The 18,427-nt window shown below is 32.9% G+C and overlaps 1 protein-coding gene across 1 annotated transcript in view; it reads right to left on the bottom strand.

Annotated features, from left to right (window-relative positions):
* Positions 1-18,427, bottom strand: part of NECTIN3 (nectin cell adhesion molecule 3) — a 137,627-nt gene that overhangs the window by 61,794 nt on the left and 57,406 nt on the right. The window contains exon 6 of the mRNA XM_045501943.1: positions 1,010-1,148. Within this exon, the coding sequence (XP_045357899.1) occupies positions 1,010-1,148 (139 nt within the window). The remainder of the gene's footprint in view (positions 1-1,009; positions 1,149-18,427) is intronic.

Raw genomic sequence — 18,427 nt, 5'->3', positions numbered from 1 at the left:
GTACTTTACAGTCCTTTAAAAGTAATTATTTCTTTTCATGTCATGAAAATCACAAGGAACCATTAATCATTTGGGTGAGAAAACTGAGGCTCATGGAGGTGATGTGACTTGTCCTTAACCATACCACTACTTTAATCATGACAGAGCTGAGACTAACACTCAGATGTCTTTAATCCAAGAAGATCTATGCTATAACTGTGCCAGATTAGAAAGGCACACACACACACACAGCATTTATGAAGACAGAAGAAATATATTCTTTGAGAGACAGACTTATTTCCTAATATAAAAATATTAATAACCACATAATACTACCATTTATATAAAACTTCCTGATTCATAAACAACATTATTATATTCTACTCATCACAACTATAGGTAAGTAGGAAAAATATGAAAATATTATTCACATTCCATAGATGAAGCAACAAAGCTGTTGATGGAATTAAATGAATTGGGACATTTGTCTTTTGATTCTACAGCAAAGTATAATATCTGCTTTATAATTCTATCTCAATGATTGGCCCAAAACATTGCTTACTCTTTAAGTGAACAAACTGCACACTTTGTAATTCACCAAAACCAAAATTGTTTAAGGAAAAAAATCTTTAAAACTCAATGTATTTGATAGCTCTTGGCAGCTGAAGGTTAAGATCTATCCATACATAAGACTGGCATATACAATCTGGAGATGCAATTAAACATCTAAGATTTTTTTGAATCTCTCTTTCAAGCACAGTTCTTCAAAGACCTGCATTTTTATTCAGAAGACAGGACAAAATAATTTATCATTGTTATCATTTGGAATGATGTCCCATATATTTGTCTCCAACAGCCCCTTGACACTATACAACAAAATAGTACATTCTGATTAAACCATGGTCAGCTCACAAAGATCTAACAGTATCTTTACTCTCATCCCTCAGACATTTTACATACGAGTAGCGTAAAGGTAGATACAAAGACTGACTCATACTGAATGTTGAACACAAGCAAAAAAGTTACCTACACTTTGTCAAGATAGGATGGTCTCTTTTTTCGAGGAGTCAGCAGCACAGTCACAAAGATAGCAATGATGAAAAGGGCAAGGACGGCTCCAATTACGGCGCCAGCTACGGCTATGGAGGAGGTCTGCTTAAATGGAACATCTGTAAAGTAACAAAAATCAGGCTTTTCAAACAACTTTAAAAAGAGTTCTTGAATTTGCACACCCTAATTTCTATAATGTGCAAAGACTGATTGAAGTTTCTTAGAGGACCTCAAATTTGATTCAGTACTTTTTGTAGGATTATGCTAACACCCTCCTTCCTTATGTCACCTTAGCACTCCAGCTTTCTTTTTTTTCAAGTTATGAAAATAATATCCCCAGTCAGATAGCAACGAGTGAATCTACTTTCTATGGTCAAAGAATGTCTGGAGAAGAAACGATAGAGAAAAGGATGAAAGCTATTTTAAGTTCTTACTCTAAGAGATAAAACATTTTTTCATTACTCTTTGAGTTAACCAACAATATATACATTTACCATTTTTTATTCGAGTAAAATATAAAAGAAGTTCTACTAAAGAAACTAAAACCTTCAAGGAGGGGCAAACCAAAGACACACAAAAAAAATCCCAGATCTAATAAATATGGCAAAAAATGACACTGTGTAAGTTTTTAAATAGAGGTATTATAAAAACAGCACTTGTTGCAGATAATTTCCCTTAATTCATGAACATTTAATACAAAGTACACTTAAGACAGTGTCTCTACCACAAAATTAAATGGAAAATCTTCCCTATCCCCTGGATATAAACACACTACATAATTTCTAAATACCAATTTCTCTTTCCCAGTCTGCACCATAAATTTTATAAAAAAGGATTTTAAAAACATATTTAGTAATTATCATGTCATACAATACTGAAAAATTAAGTCACCCTATTTTATGAACATCCAAATAAGGGAATGTACTAAAACTATTGCAACTATATATTTTCAAATGTAAGTACTATGGATATGACAAAACAATCCTTATGTGCATTATTTTGACAATTTCAGCAACATTAATTTTGAACAATTACAAAGTACCTTCAATATACACAATTTTGTCTTATCTTTCTAACCAGTAAGAAAGATGTTTAAGATAAACTTCTATATTGCAGTTCTAAAGTTAAATATTCTGCCCAAGGTCATTCCATCAACTAGTAGTAGAGAACAGAAAGTGAAATAAAGCTAGCTGGGTTAGGCTAGATGCCCTCATTATGCCCTTGTTGGGAGAAAACGTTTTTATACAATTGCACATCTAATGTAGACTCTCCTTTCGGGTCCCCTATGAAGAACTCTTAGCTTTCACTTAAATAGGCGTTCACATAGAGTTCTAAATAATTGCAATTACCATTGGGACCAGACATGGCAAGTTTAGAAGACATTAAAGCAGTTATCAGTTTTGAAATATGTTTCACGGACTTACCATCATAGTATTTCCATATAAATACATATTTAGAAGTATTTTCCAACTCTGTATCTATTAAAATGTGAGTTGCATGTTGTTTTAGATTCTTAAAAACTATATTTCCTTTCTTCCCAATTATAAAAATTTCTTTAGCAAACTACCAATTCTTTATTAATGAGTCATTTTATTAGTCTCATTCTAGACTAAAAACTTTACATCAATGAGTAGCAAGTAACTCATTTCAATAACTTTCAAACTTTCAATTAGGATTTAAAAATAGTAAAATATACAATTATTTTAAACAATATAACCAGTTTAGTCATTCAGGATCTTACTCTCATTTGCTAATACACCTAGTTTATCTTCCTATTGTTGCTCATTTCTCTAATCCCTACTACCTCCATTTGAATACGTGCTACGTGAGAAAAAGTTTGAAATCCAAGCCAGTCAAATAATACTCTGCTCTTGTCAATGTTTAAAGATTTGGAATGACCTAGGAGTAATTTTTACTCTACATGATCACTTTTCCAACCATATACCTTATAGCTTTGTATTCAGTCTTTATTTTATTTTATTTTTTTTTAATTTTTTTTTTTTTTCAACGTTTATTTATTTTTGGGACAGAGAGAGACAGAGCATGAACGGGGGAGGGGCAGAGAGAGAGGGAGACACAGAATCGGAAACAGGCTCCAGGCTCTGAGCCGTCAGCCCAGAGCCCGACGCGGGGCTCGAACTCACGGACCGCGAGATCGTGACCTGGCTGAAGTCGGACGCTTAACCGACTGCGCCACCCAGGCGCCCCATGTATTCAGTCTTTAAAAGTCCAACTGAAATCTATTAAGATTACATACCCACGTAATACCCTTGGTCATGTGACCAAGGTCATATATATTTTCAGTGGCATAAATAAAAAAATCCTTAAGTGTCAAATACGCTACCTATTCCACTAGTTTTCTAAAGGTTTTTCTTCAAAGGAAATCTTTCTTTTGCTGAGGGATCAAAAGCATCCCTATCAGTTTTGCCCAAGTGTACTGAATTCAAATTTGAGTGTTCTTATCTTGATGGTAAGACAAAGTTAATACCATATTTATAAAAATACTTTTAAATACTTCTGAAATTATTTTTGAAAAACTCAGGTTACTCTTTGAATGTAAGATTTTCAATGTACAGATCATTATACATTCATCAAACCTCACACCTCCAAGAAAACCTCTCATTTAATCTTAATAAAGATATTAAATTTGGTAGTGTTTTGTAATAAGATATAATAATCACAGACTTTTCACATCCTAAGGTAATTTCCAACTCTGTACTATTTTTAATATCCTTAGGTAATTCTCAAGTCCAAATAGACACTATTTTCTGAACATTTAAATTATGGTCTATTTATCCACTTCTGTCCCATTAGTCTTATAAAACCTAGCTCTGGGACTCTGAGTTGACTTTGTATAGACTATGATGACTCTTCTTTCTATCTTAAATTGGGCATATTTATTTCACCCAGTTCCATTCATTCTTTATTCATATTTTTCCTTTCTTTTTTGTACACCTCTTCTTAGTATCAAACCAGGCTAGTAAGTACTGAAAAGAGCAAATCAAAGAAAAACTACATATGAATCCGTTTACCAACTGGATATTCTACAGAAGCAAATTGATTATGTTAAATACATAAATGGGATAGGTTTCATGTTTCCTTTTCTGATTCTTCTACTAACTGAGAAAAAACAAAGAAGAATATATTTACGATATTAACCGGTGATGAACACTAGTATGAAAAGCAAAGAGCAAGCTGAAATTTCTTGTATTCAAGTCAAAGAATTTTAATGAAAATTGAGAATTTAGCTACAACACTGCCTCCTCCACATCTCTGCCCACATAATCTACTCTATATTACAATCAAACTACAAGGAGGAAATAAGTAAATGTATAAAAATTTGGCATTTTTAAACATTCAGCTAATTTACTGAATGAATGACATGACATTACCATCACCTAAGGAGACAGACTACTAAATCTTAACTATCTGCTTACAATCAGCAGAAAACAAAAGTGCTTTCCCCAATACAACAAAAGCTTACTGCCCATAATAGATATCATGCATATGTCTTCTAGGGAAAAATGTTCAAAAATCTAACACATCATACCAAAAGAAACTTAATACAGACATAAAAATTTTCATTATTTTTGAAAAAAAAATATACACATAACTACTAAACTGAATTTAAGTTTGTCTTTACTACTCTGATACATACGAATAAAAAATATGTTGAAGCTACTCAAATATGCTTACCTAATTCACATCTGACAAGATTTGAAAAAATAAATACTATTCTACACAGCAAAACATAGCAACTTGCTAAAACCACTTGAAACGGGTGAGTATAGAAATCTACAGGCCCTTTTCACACACTCAAACACCAAGACCTAACAATTAATGGAAATATTTTCCTTTAACTATTTTCCTTTATTACCTTCACCAAAACTTCAGTGGTTCTACTACCTGATTCACACATTAATGTGATACCCTACAAATTTATCTTCTCAACTTTTATTTGGCCTTATAATACATATCACTGTATCACCAATTTTTCCCCATAAATATATCTCACTTTTATTTTTCAATAGCCACTTAATTTTTTTTTTATTTTTTACATTTATTTATTTTTGAGAGACAGAGAGACAGAGCACAAGTGGGGGAGGGGCGGAGAGAGAAGGAGACACAGAATCTGGCTCCAGGTTCTGAGCTGTCGGCACAGAGCCCGAGTGGGGCTCGAACTCACAAACTTTGAGATCATGACCTGAGCTGAAGTCGGAAGCTTAACCCTCTGAGACACCCAGGTGCCCCTCAATTGCCACTTTTAATGTTTACTTTTCCAATACACCTTCTACGTCATTATATCCATCAAAATATTTATCTCACTACTTTTTAATAAATGTCCTTTCTTTGGGTCGGGATGGTGTTGTCACCTCATTCAACAAATTACCAATAGTAACCTAACGTGTCAGGCACATGCTAAGTGCCAAGAATGTAAGGATGAACTTTACATAGTCCCTATCTTCACAGTAGAGAGCAAAATCCCTAAAGTGGGATCACAGAATCCATAAAGATATTTTTTTCCAATGTAGAAAGAGATTATTATCACTTATCCCCTTTTTTAGGATAAGTGATAATTACAAAATAAATGTGGTGCTAGTATAGAATACACGGACTGGCACTGGTAGCTTCACTTAGTCCAAACGTCAGGTGTTCACTTGCTACCCAAGGCATCTACAAAATCCCATGGATAGTATGGAATGGGATAGTTCCAGAATGAAATCAAACAATTACACATCCACTTTGTTGTCCCCTCTCAGCAGAGCCAGCATCTTGTGACACACTACGGATGTATGAGAGCTCAGCTGAGTGAAATAGTAACTACCCTAGATTTAACGAACAGTCAAGAATTTAAAGGAGGCCGACATGGACGCCCCGGGTGACAGAGGAACATGAGAGGATCTGTGCTAATCCATGTTATATACTAGGAAGCATTTATTCTTAATAGATGTCATTCCTGCAAAGAATTGGCAGAATGAAGAGAACACCAACTATGAAGGCACAAATAATGACAAAACCCCTTAAAACAGCAATGCAATTATCTTACTCTTAATACACAAATTTTATCAGTTACATTATGAAGCAAAACCATGGCCATATAATCAGTGATGAGTCAACCAAAAAACTGAAACACATTAGGAGACCAAATAAAATAAAGATTTACATTCACTCTTATTAACCATAAACCTCACACTAAACCCATACTGTGCTGAAATAATAGCTAATATGAGGGGTGAAGTTATTGTGATTAGCAAGACATCGAAAAAGCAAACATTCTGAACAGGAGACTAGCTCTAAAAACAGTAGTTGGGATGAAAACTGTTAAGGCTCCCAACAATGTACTTCTTCCATTTAAATCTACTTGTTTTTGAGAAGTTGCATTTTAGCTACCAAATATCAAAATAAAAACCAAGTATCAAAATATCTGAACATGGAATCAAACCTTTGAATCACTGAATCAAAAATACAATATCATGATTAAAAAAACAAATGAAGCACATTCCCATCACATGGTTTGAGCTGGATTTCGAATGCAGTGAAGTGTAGAAAGGAAATTTCAGGTAAAAGCAGTATGGTCATAATTATTCAGACATCAAAGCACACAGTATGGTAAAAGAAGAGAGTTAATAAACCTAGACATCAAGTAGGTTCCCTGTTAGATCTAGGCTTTGAGCATCTAATGACTGCTAATATCAAAAGAAAAGCAGGTATTATATGCCTTCTGATAGAAGATACCACCACTTAGGAAGTAATTTTGCTCCCCCCCCCCCAAATTACACCTTAATCTTATCAAAGTTCTAGATCTGACAATTTACAGAAATTACAGAGGTACAACTGGCACAATCCAAACTGAGAAGCTGCAGGACACAAATGAAGCCATTTCTTCAACAAATAAATTGCAAGGGAAAAATCAAGGGAGTGGGGAATGCCTCATGGAGAAAACATAGATTAAAAATATTAAAAATATCACAATGTATGGGTCACATTTAGAAACTAATTAAAACTACAAAAAAAGTGATTAGAATTTGAACACTCATTGGATTCTTAATATTAAAGCATTTTTAATTTTTGGTACAAGAAATCCGTGGTTACTTTTCCTAAATGTTTCTACTCTTAGAGCTGTATGCTGATACATTTACAGATGAACTAAGGGCAGGAGGGATTATGTGAATAGGAATTTAAATGGAACAAGACTGACCATGAATTGATAATAAACAGAAGCAGGTACACTGAGGTTCATTTCATTATTCTGTCCTATTTTCATATAATTTCTCATAAGAAAATGTTTTTTAAAAAGAGAGGCCAGTCTTCTAGATCTAGTTACCTCTGGCTTTTAGACCAAACTGTCCCTTCAAGACTAGGTGTTTCCTGAGATATTTCTCATAACTGAGACTGTGAAATTAGATATCATGTCTATGTAGAAATATCATACATGTAAGGAAATAGGCCTTGAATTATTTTCTCAAGTTTTAAAGATATTTTAAAGTTATCTTACTAAACTCACTTTCACTCTGCTTCACCCACAGTACCTAGCCAGAACAGCAGCAAAAAAGGTAAGTAATCTAGGATAAATCAAAATTGAATCAAGTTTTATCCTCATAAATTGAAATGAAAATGATAAAACAACTATTATCAAGGTTCAAGAAATGACCCCTAAGGATATATACAGCAAAGGCAAACCTATCCCTACTCAACTCAAAGTAGATAGGTACAAAAATCAAAACAAAAATAAAAAAAATAAAACTGCAGCTAACTGGAATAGAGAAAACAAATACTAAACAGAAAGCATTTTTAAAAACATAGAATAGTTGATACCCTGCGTACACTATTACAGAGATTCTTTCATGCACAAATTTTCATTAGAATAACAAGAGGGAAACCAAACTTAATCCACACTGTATGCTATTTAAAAATAAAAACAAAACAACTGCTGCTTGCCTTAAATAATTTAAAGTTTAGGAAAACAAGTATTATTTTAAACATAAGAGATATGAAACAGGGAGGTGATTACAATCAGAAACAATGGCATTTACAATGAAAGCAGTAATAAGTGAAAAGCCCTAAATGCCAACTTTCATCTCATGAAATGTTCATTCCAAATAGAAAGCCAGTATGTAAAATTTAATTTATGTTAAAGTTGCAGCAAAAATATTCAAAATTTGTTTTAACTGCTAAGCCTGGAGAAACAGATAATTCATGATTGTGGAGAATGTTATTCACAATGTGTATAGGAAATAGGAATTAAGTAGTCAATTAAAAATAAATCCTATAATGGCTAACCTACCAACTTAGATGCTCCCTCAAATTTTAACTGTGTCCTTTAACCTTATATAATCTTGTTTGGGAAGAGGAATAAAAATAGGTTTTGAATTCCCACAAAAACTTCATTAGTTAAATATAAGAAACTGGGCTATACACACAACACACACACACACACACACACACACACACACACACTCTTCAGCAGATAATATAACAAGGAGAAAGGTAATACAGAGATATAGGCTTGTTATAGAAATATGCCTCTATAAAGAATTTTTTAAAAACTTTTATTTAAAGATTTGTTGCATGGCTATTAGGGGCTACCACCTGATAAATAACTTGGTAAAAAAACAAAAACAAAAACAAAAAAACCACTGATACAAATCAAATTAAAATTAAATCCAAACTCCATATACCAAAAATTTGAGAAAGGAGCATATTCTTATGGATGATACATTTCCAATTAACAAGCAAACAGAAAAGAACAATTAAATCTGTAAATCATTCCTCTATTTGAATTAAAAATTCAATATGCGTACCATTTCTTCCTTTCTTGTATTTTACACAATACTCCCACACATTCACAACTTCTTATTCATATACCTTTAGTATTTACCAAAAGCAATTATCAAACTCAAATCAGATGTTTTCACATATGAAAGTGTTACATTTATCTCAATTTTTGCACTCATACATTGTACTTCCTACAAGCCCTTCTGCTAAACACTTAGCTAGGGTTATCTCTAGAAAACGTTCCTATATATGGCTATCAGAAGTAATACTTACTACTGAAAAACCTTAATGGTTTCTTTAATGTCAGACTTATCAAATAGAAACCTTTTAGGCACATGGTAAAATACTAAATATTTCAACTATAATGTACTTCTCAAATGTAACTTTTAAAGTTAACCCCTAGCCTATTAAAGTTTTAATATATTTTAATAAAAATGGCAGGACAAAATAAAAGTTGCATTCATCATCCCTGCATTGCTGAAATATTTTAACCAGTGTGAAGGAAAACCCTAAAGTGAATACAAAAATGAAAAGCCAGTTCAAAGAATAAAAAAAAACAAACATAAACATCGTCAAAATAAAGTAAAACATTCTATCTTTTCCAAAAAAAATAAAAGGATTTTCCTATGTACCTATCAATTAGCTGTGTACATCACTGATATCCAAAAATTAATTTAACAAAAGTTTATTTGATATGACTATTCATGTTCACAAATAAGTCTCTATGTACAGTAAATAAACATAAAGTTCTAATAAACAGCAGTGCAATGCTTCAGAAAGTCTTAACTAGTACCAGCTTCTTAAAATTTTGAAATCTTAGTTTGTCAAATGATTTATATTAAGGATACAGAAGGTATCAAACATTCACTTGCCGTTTTCCATGTCATCCTCTCCCATCATAAAACAAAACAGAAAAAAATAACAACCCTAAACACACAATGGCCACAATATAAAAGGAAGGTCATAATCACTAAGCGGATATTTATATTTTTGTAATACAGTTCTTAAAATATAATATTTCCTTCAGATTATACCCAAGAACCACTGAGATTTATACAGTGATTATTCTGCTCAGATTCATATAGCATTTCAAACCATTGTTCTAAAGATGAAATTGTGAACAAAAAGCCACAAATTCCTATCTTCTATGGCAAGAAATTTTAGATCCATCTTTCTTGTGGCCATATGAGTGCTGGTATTTAAATTAAAAAATAAAGTCCACTTTAATCACAGGGTATTATCAATAAAATTTTGCTTCCAATGACTTGGACCAAAGAGTCTTAATATTTGTATATCAGTGGTTAATTATATTAAAACCACGTATTTTTTAACAAGATACCAGTGAGCTTACCTGTGTCCTTTGCTGATATTACAGTCTTATACTACGTGTGTAAGTGGGAAGAGAAATAAAAGAGGTTTCTAATTTCCACAAAATACTGATAGTCAAAAGAGAGGAAATTATGTTACAATTGTTTAGAATAAGGCCTTGACTACTCGCAAAATTCTATGAACATGTTAGAATTTTGTCTTATAAAACATTCCTTTAGATTCGACGAGGATCATCAGGAGTGGAGTGGTTGGGGGATTAAAAAAAAAAAAGTACCTACTTTGCCTTTTTATTAACAAAATAATTTATTTATGATTCTCCTACTAACCACTTCAATTCCTGGCAAAATACCTAAGGCAATTCTACACAGTCCTTTTTTTCAAATGAATCATCAACAGAAAACAACATCTTCTTTGGGCTTCAAAATAGTTGTCATCATTACAATTTTATAGGACTCCACTGTAGAAGCAATTTAATTACCTCACAAAGAAGATCCACATTTGAAGATTTAGGTAACATTTCGTTTTCAAAGATACATGATTTTTGGGAAGAATAGACTTAATGAATTATGCAAAAAACAAAAACAAAACAAAAAACCTTATGATGTTTCCAGTTTTAATTGGAAAAACAAAAATCTTGAAACAAATACATACATTTAGGAGGAAGAGGGGGATGATTTGCCAATATACATCAGCAAGTGCTAGTGACTGGTTCTATAATTCATATTTTTCTCATTAAACCTCAAATTTACAAGTTTATTCTAATTTTTCTGTATATTTACCCGTTTGAACAACATTCACTATTAGATAACTAAAACAAGATGGGCTAGAAAATTCTTTGTATGGATTTTTGGCTGACGTATCTCATTTCTAAAAACTGTACTCCAATACTAATTTGCCCACATTTTTCCATATACTGAAATGCCCTTTCTGAACTATATTTAACTGCATACCATCTTTTCATTATTATTCTTATATTTAGGACATAAAGCATTCAAACAGAACTATGTATGCCACTTAATGTACCCAAATCCATGTTCATATGACATTATAAGAACTGTCCTCCAGAGATGAAAAAAAATGTTTAAAAGGCATGTTTTTATTGTAACTCTTGTATGTATTTTGGACAAAAATACTGACCAGCTAATTAGGCTCTTCCACACAGCATGTTCACTGAGTTTACTACCACAGTTTTAGTGCAACAAAATATCTTTGAAAAGCCACTCTACAGTAATTATGGCAAGGCTCATTAAAATGCAGAGGTAAAGATTCCATTTATATAGAAACTTAGAAAACAATGTTTGAAAAGGAAAGATGTTTTATCAGGCTGAATATTTTGTTTTGTATACTAAAAATATATATAAACATTTCTTGAATTAGTTTTATAGTCAATTTTCATGTAGTATCATTTAGTGGTGATAAATTTTGAGAGGTATATGTTTAACAAACATTATACTTGAGATTATAGTCTTAGGTAAACATTTAATACACAATGCCAAGGTAGTTTCCTTTTTTTTTTCCTTTTTAATTTTTGTACCAAAAAAGTCATACATTTAATGTTGACATTTCTTCTTACCTGTGTGCCTCAGACCAATAAAGTACTCTGCATTAAAATTTAAATCTTGAGACAGTAGTACAGCATTGAAAAAAAATTGTAAAGCAGCTCAGATACATTGAACCCAGATTTTACATTTTCATTTGTCAAATTAGAATATAAAAAGTAAGCTTGAAAATCAAGTTGAAAAAGCTTATTCTTCCTCAAGAAAAAGTATGAACAATCTGAAAATGATCAACTAGTATGAATGAAACATTGTACATAGGTAAGTCACGTTTAGTGGTTGCTAAACATACCACTCCCTCCTGGAAATTACGGAACCATCTACATGTGAAACTAAGTCATCTTCATTGTCGTCGTAATGTTCATCGCTGACGAACTTCATTCCCATTTTTAGATCTTCATAATAATCCATCGGTCTTTCAAACCTACTGAGATTTTCTACATTGTTCCACTGCGTTTTTTCAGGCTCTTCTAAATAGTCTTTCCGTATTAGATTGTTCACTGGATTTTTGTTTTCTTTTTTCACACTGTCTGGGTAAGAATCAAGCTCATCTTGTTGGAGAACATCTATTTGTGATTCTTTTTGCATATCTGATGGTGGAATGTAGTTCTTGGCAAAGTAGTCTCCACGAAACGTCCGTCTTCTCCTATAGCAGAATATTCCAGCCAAAACACTCACAAGTACTATGAAGAGAGCCCCACCCACTACACTAGCAATGATTGTGCCAATTGTGTCATCCTTAATTGTTGCCAAAGTTGACAATGGGAAGGGCAATTTTTTTGGTTCTGTTGCTAGATCCTCGATGTCAGCAGTTGAGGGATGCCACTGAATTGTAGGCTGAAGGGTGGTAGTGGTAGGAGGATCTAATGGAAACAGTAAAGATAGACAAGACACAGAAAGGCAAAGAATGTCAATGCAGGCTGATTTGGCAGCAAGTTGAAAAGACAGCACAGTTAATGAATATATATTCATAGTAATAATAGTTTTTCATTCTTAAGATCAGAATGTGGTGGTACTTACATATTTTTAAAAAATAAGGAAACTGGCATTTAGTCAGTTACCAACGAGGCAAAAGGAATATAAAATGGTCTATGATGTAAATCCTGAATTATTCTATTCCAAGCTTTAGCATGATCTTGTACTCCAAGGAATACTTTTTTTTTTTTTTAAATAAAGAATATTACTTAAATGTCCTATATACAGCTGGCTTAAGAATTACGATACCAAAAAATTAAGTAATCCAAATGTACATTTTCTTAGCCAGAAGAACAAAGAAATAAAATGAAAGAATAAAAAAATTAAAGTATGTTTCTTAATATCCATATTTACCTAATTTTATTTTTGTAAGATCTGAACTTATCTTTAAAAGAATGAAAAACTATAGATTCTTGTTAAGTGGCCATAGTATAAGCTGTTGGCTTAATAATTCTCTCAAAAATATTTTCCTTAAGTAAAGAGAACTTTTAATTTTTAGGAAGGACATATGTAGTACATATCATTCTTTAGTAATTTGAAAATAAAAAGCATACATTTAAACTGTGTTAGCCAAATGGGCTATATCATCAAATGAAACTAACAAAAACAAAGTAAATACATGTTACAAAATGTTATAAAAATGTCATCGCCATGTCTATATCCCATGGGTAAGATATCTGAACATTTAGGAAATTGAAGAATTTCAACCGTATCTGTAAAATTTATTGTCACATCACTTTAGTATGAAGTATCAAAGAGCAGCTAATATTTTAGAGAGAACATTCTAATAATACTTAAATATTAGATGCAAATGATCCTGTGTATTGCCATTAGATTATAGAGTAAATAGCCATTAATATTAAAAAGCAACTAAACATAAATAGTAAAAATTAAAGATTGGTTAATTCTCAATTAAGTGGTATTTGTAGGTCATGTTATATAAAACTCTAGAGTTTGAAGAAAGGATGAGTTAAAAAATCTTGAATTTCTTCTTTGATAAAAAACAAATGACCCGAATGGTAATCTCCTACAATTAATTTTTAAATGAGTGGTACTGATAGAGCTTTTAAAAAAAATGATTGTTAGAAAAATACTAAATCTACATGGGGTAAGTTATTCTAAAATTACAAGCTAAAGAAAAATACTTACTGAAACAGGTTTCATCACGGAATGCCATATGTATAGAATGTGGTAAAAATTTAGCAAGTACAATATAAAATTTAACAAGTACAGTATAACTAATTTCCTATGAGTTTAATCCAATATAACAGGCAATCCTGTCAAGTACTTTGAAGTGAGTATTAGTCATCATATTATATGTAAGTGAATCAAGAGGAGTTTTAATTTGTAAGAACATATTATTCACTAGCTGAACAAACTCAATCCTAAAAAAATTTGTGGAATTGTAGAATCATTTGTAGTATAAAAGTAGTAAAAAGTAAAGCCTTCTATCATATAATGCGACCTCACAGAACCAGGATATTAAAAAATTTAATTAATTAATTAAAAATTAATCATTTGTAAGGCAACTCATGAGAAAAAGAAAAAAGTACAATAAACTGGCATCACCAGGTTTAAACAGAAGTACAAATCACTGAAATAATTATTTGTAATTCACACATTTTTGTGCACACAGATTTTAAGTTTTTGGTAGGTCTTAATGAAATGCCACTTTTCTCAGAACAGTGCATATACCTGAGCTCTCACCAAGCACAAATATATATAACTCATTATTTTTACTAAGTATCCTTAAAAAAAAAAATCACTGACATTTATTTCTACTTGCAACATTCTTTGTGTAAACACAGATGGATGACTACTACTTAACTCAGATTTAACAAAATACAGCTTTCAGAAAATCTAACTACCAAAAAAAAAAAAAAAAAGTAACAACAACAACAGCAACCTATTTAAAAATTTTATTTAATTTTGTCAGTGGTTCTAAAAATTTTTTAACCTGCCATCCCCTCCTCAAACACTGCTAAAAATAGCATAGCCTCACTATTATGATTCCATGAAACAGGGACTGTTGCTAATACTTATTTTGTAGTTTAAGCAATGGACATATGACAATGTACCCAAAACATTTATTCATGCTTTCTAATTCTTGCCCTGCTCCAAGATAATTACAATGAGAGTTAGAATTTGCGTAAAGAAACAAAAGGACTACTGTGTAATCATTAACAGCTACTTATTTATTGTAATTTGAAATCCCTTCCAACAGCATTCCTTATTTTTTCAAACATTGTTTTTTGATATTATTTGTAGAATGTGTGATAAATGAGCATATAACAAAAGTAGTCAACTAGTAGAGACTCAGTTCTCTACAGTCACATGAAGAAATTCGTTTTTCAAATTAATGAGTTCTGCCAAATAGGAAAACAAATAGTGCAGTAAGGCCTCTGTAGCTACAAAGCATATTTTAGCCTAATAATTACTGTGCTAAAATAATTAGTTGATTTCTTATTTCTTTTACACTTATATGAATTGTTTAAACAAAATCTAGGAATTTTAAAGTTTAAAGATTGCTAGTTAGGTGTGGATTCTTATGCCAGATATTATGCCTAGGTCCTAACATCAACAGGATTCAAAAGTCAAGATTTGTATACCAATATACTTTGAGTTTATGGCATGGGGGAATGTATGTGATACATAAAAATCTGCTTCTCCAACTATAGACGCTGGCGAGGATGTGGGGAAATGGGAACCCTCTTGCACTGTTGGTGGGAATGCAAACTGGTGCAGCCGCTCTGGAAAACAGTATGGAGGTTCCTCAAAAAATTAAAAATAGAACTACCCTATGACCCAGCAATAGCACTACTAGCAATTTACCCAAGGGATACAGGAGTGCTGGTGCACAGGTGCACATGTACCCCAATGTTTATAGCAGCACTTTCAAGAATAGCCAAATTATGGAAAGAGCCTAAATGTCTATCAACTGACAAATGGATAAAGAAGATATGGTTTATATATGCAATGGAATACTACTTGGCAATGAGAAATAATGAAATCTGGCCATTCGCAACAACGTGGATGGAACTGGACGGTATTATGCTAAGTGAAATTAAGTCACTCAGAGAAAGACAGATACCATACGTTTTCATTCGTATGTGGACCTTGAGAAACTTAACAGAAGGCCATGGGGGAGAGGAAAGAGAAAAAAAAGTTACAAACAGAGAGGGAGGCAAACCATTAAGAGACTCTAAAATACAGAGAACAAACTAAGGTTTGATGGGGGGGCAGGTGAGAGGGGAAAGTGGGTGATGGGCATTGAGGAGGGCACTTGTTGGGATGAGCGCTGGGTGTTGTATGGAAACCAATCTGACAATAAAGTATGTTAAAAAAAAATTGCTCCTCTAGTGTCAAAGAGAAGTAAGAAGTATCAGGGAAAAACACACACCAAAAACAACTAGAAAAACACAATTTCCAGCAGTCATTTAGTACTGTATAAAGATTCACTGTACCTCCATGAGGAATAACTGAAATTGAATATTGCAATCTTGGATCAATCACATCTTCCAAAATCTTACACTTAGCAATGTGGATGAACTGTATTAGAAAATTACAACTTCCCTCAAACAGAGTTACTAACTCTACTCTGGTCTGACTAGATCTTTTAGTCTCCAGTCATAAGATATGTTCCTTTTATAAATATTTTAAAAAATCATTTCTGAAATTGTAAAATACCAATTTTAATACTGAGGTAAATATTTTTTTTTTCCCTAGAGGGAAAAGGATTTATTTATGTAACTTACATTAAAAAAGATCAACAACTTGATTGTTTGCTCTTAGTGAATTATGGCTTTTTATTCTGATAAAAGCCTACTAGGCTTTATTAGTCATTTTGGAAAGGCAGTAGTATATCTAGGATACTTAATATCCTCCAAGAAGTTCTCAGCAAAATTAACTAAACTCAACATAGTATACTGTATTAAATATTAAAGACTCTGGATAGAAAGGCAAAGTCTAATTCTTGATGATGGCTTAAAGAAAAGCATCTTATAATGCTATCTTTCTGAAGTACTTAGCAATAATTAACTGGTTTTTCATATTTACCCAATATTCTATTCCCCCTCTTATGAGACTTAGTAGAGGATGATCAAAAAATGTGCACAGTTTATCACCAGTGTTATGTTCTTTACCTTGTCAAAGAAAATAAAGATACATAAAAAGCACATTCTGGAGTTTTAATTTTTTCCTGATGGTTTTCTTCTCAAACAAATATTTTCATCAATGCAAGAAAAGTTTACTAAACACCTATCACATGCCAAAAATTATTGCAGATGGTGGGGATATAGTAGTGATTAAAACAGATGAAAGGACTTATGTTCTAATAGAAGTAAAAACAGCATATAAATAAAATATGAACGTTTATATGGCAATAAATACTGTAGAGAAAAATAAGGCAGAGAAGGAGACAGAAAGTAGTAAAGGGGTGAGAAAAAAGTTTCAATTTTCAGTTTTTTTTTTTTTTTTAAATTTTTTTTTTTTTTCAACGTTTATTTATTTTTTGGGACAGAGAGAGACAGAGCATGAACGGGGGAGGGGCAGAGAGAGAGGGAGACACAGAATCGGAAACAGGCTCCAGGCTCTGAGCCATCAGCCCAGAGCCTGACGCGGGGCTCGAACCCACGGACCGCGAGATCGTGACCTGGCTGAAGTCGGACGCTTAACCGACTGCGCCACCCAGGCGCCCCAATTTTCAGTTTTAAATATAGTTATGAAGGTGATGCTTGAGCAAAGACCTAAAGGAAGTGAGGGAAAGAGGTGTAAGGATATCTAAAAAGCTTTCCAGCAAGAGCAACAGCATGTCAAAGACTCTTGAGGTAGCAATGTGCCTGTTATGGTCAAAGAATAGCAAGGAAGCTAGCAACAAGGCCAAGGGAGCAAGAGATATAATAAAAGATGAAGTCAGAGAGATAATCTAGGACCAGAGCATGTACAGACCCTTATAATATAGTCATTGAAAGATTTGGTTTAATTGAGGGTAAAATGAGAAGTCCACGAAAGGTTTGCAGGAGAGAAATGACATGATCCGACATGCCCTTTATAAGGATCATTCTGGCTGCTCTTCTGAGGATAAATTAAAAGTAGAAAGAATAAATGGCTGTTTTAATTGTGAAGTAAGGGTTGGGGCACCTGGGTGGCTCAGTAGGTTAAGTATCTGACTCTTGATTTCAGGTCAGGTCATGATCTCAGGGTTCATGGGAGCAAGCCCTTCATTGGGCTCTATACTGACTGCACAAAGCCTGCTTGGAATTCTCTCTCCCTCTCTCTTCCTCCCCTGCTCCACACACACACATTCTTTCTCTCTCCGTCTCTCTCAAAATAATAAACAAACAAAAAAACAAATAGTGAAGTAAGGGTTGCTGATGGCTTGGGTCAGAATACTCACAACAAAAGTGGAGACATAGTAAGGTTCTGCATACGACATAATGGAAGATCTGTTGATGGACTGGGTGAGATATGAGAGAACAACTGAAATCAAGAATAAGCATCAAGGTGCTGGTGAGGATGTGGAGAAACAGGAATCCTCTTGCACTGTTGGGACTGCAAACTGGTGCAGCTGCTCTGGAAAACAGTGTGGAGGTTCCTCAAAATATTAAAAATAAGAGCTACTCTATGGCCCAGCAATAGCACTACTAGGAATTCACCCAAGGAATTTACCGTATGCTGATGCATAGGGGCACATGTACCCCAATGTTTATAGCAGCACTCTCAACAATAGCCAAATTATGGAAAGAGCCTAAATGTCCATCAAA

This window comes from Leopardus geoffroyi, chromosome C2 (genome assembly GCF_018350155.1).
Source record: "Leopardus geoffroyi isolate Oge1 chromosome C2, O.geoffroyi_Oge1_pat1.0, whole genome shotgun sequence".
NCBI classification, from domain to species: domain Eukaryota; kingdom Metazoa; phylum Chordata; class Mammalia; order Carnivora; family Felidae; genus Leopardus; species Leopardus geoffroyi.
The sequence above is the reverse complement of the archived record's forward strand: the minus strand, read 5'-3'. Positions and strand labels throughout refer to the sequence as shown.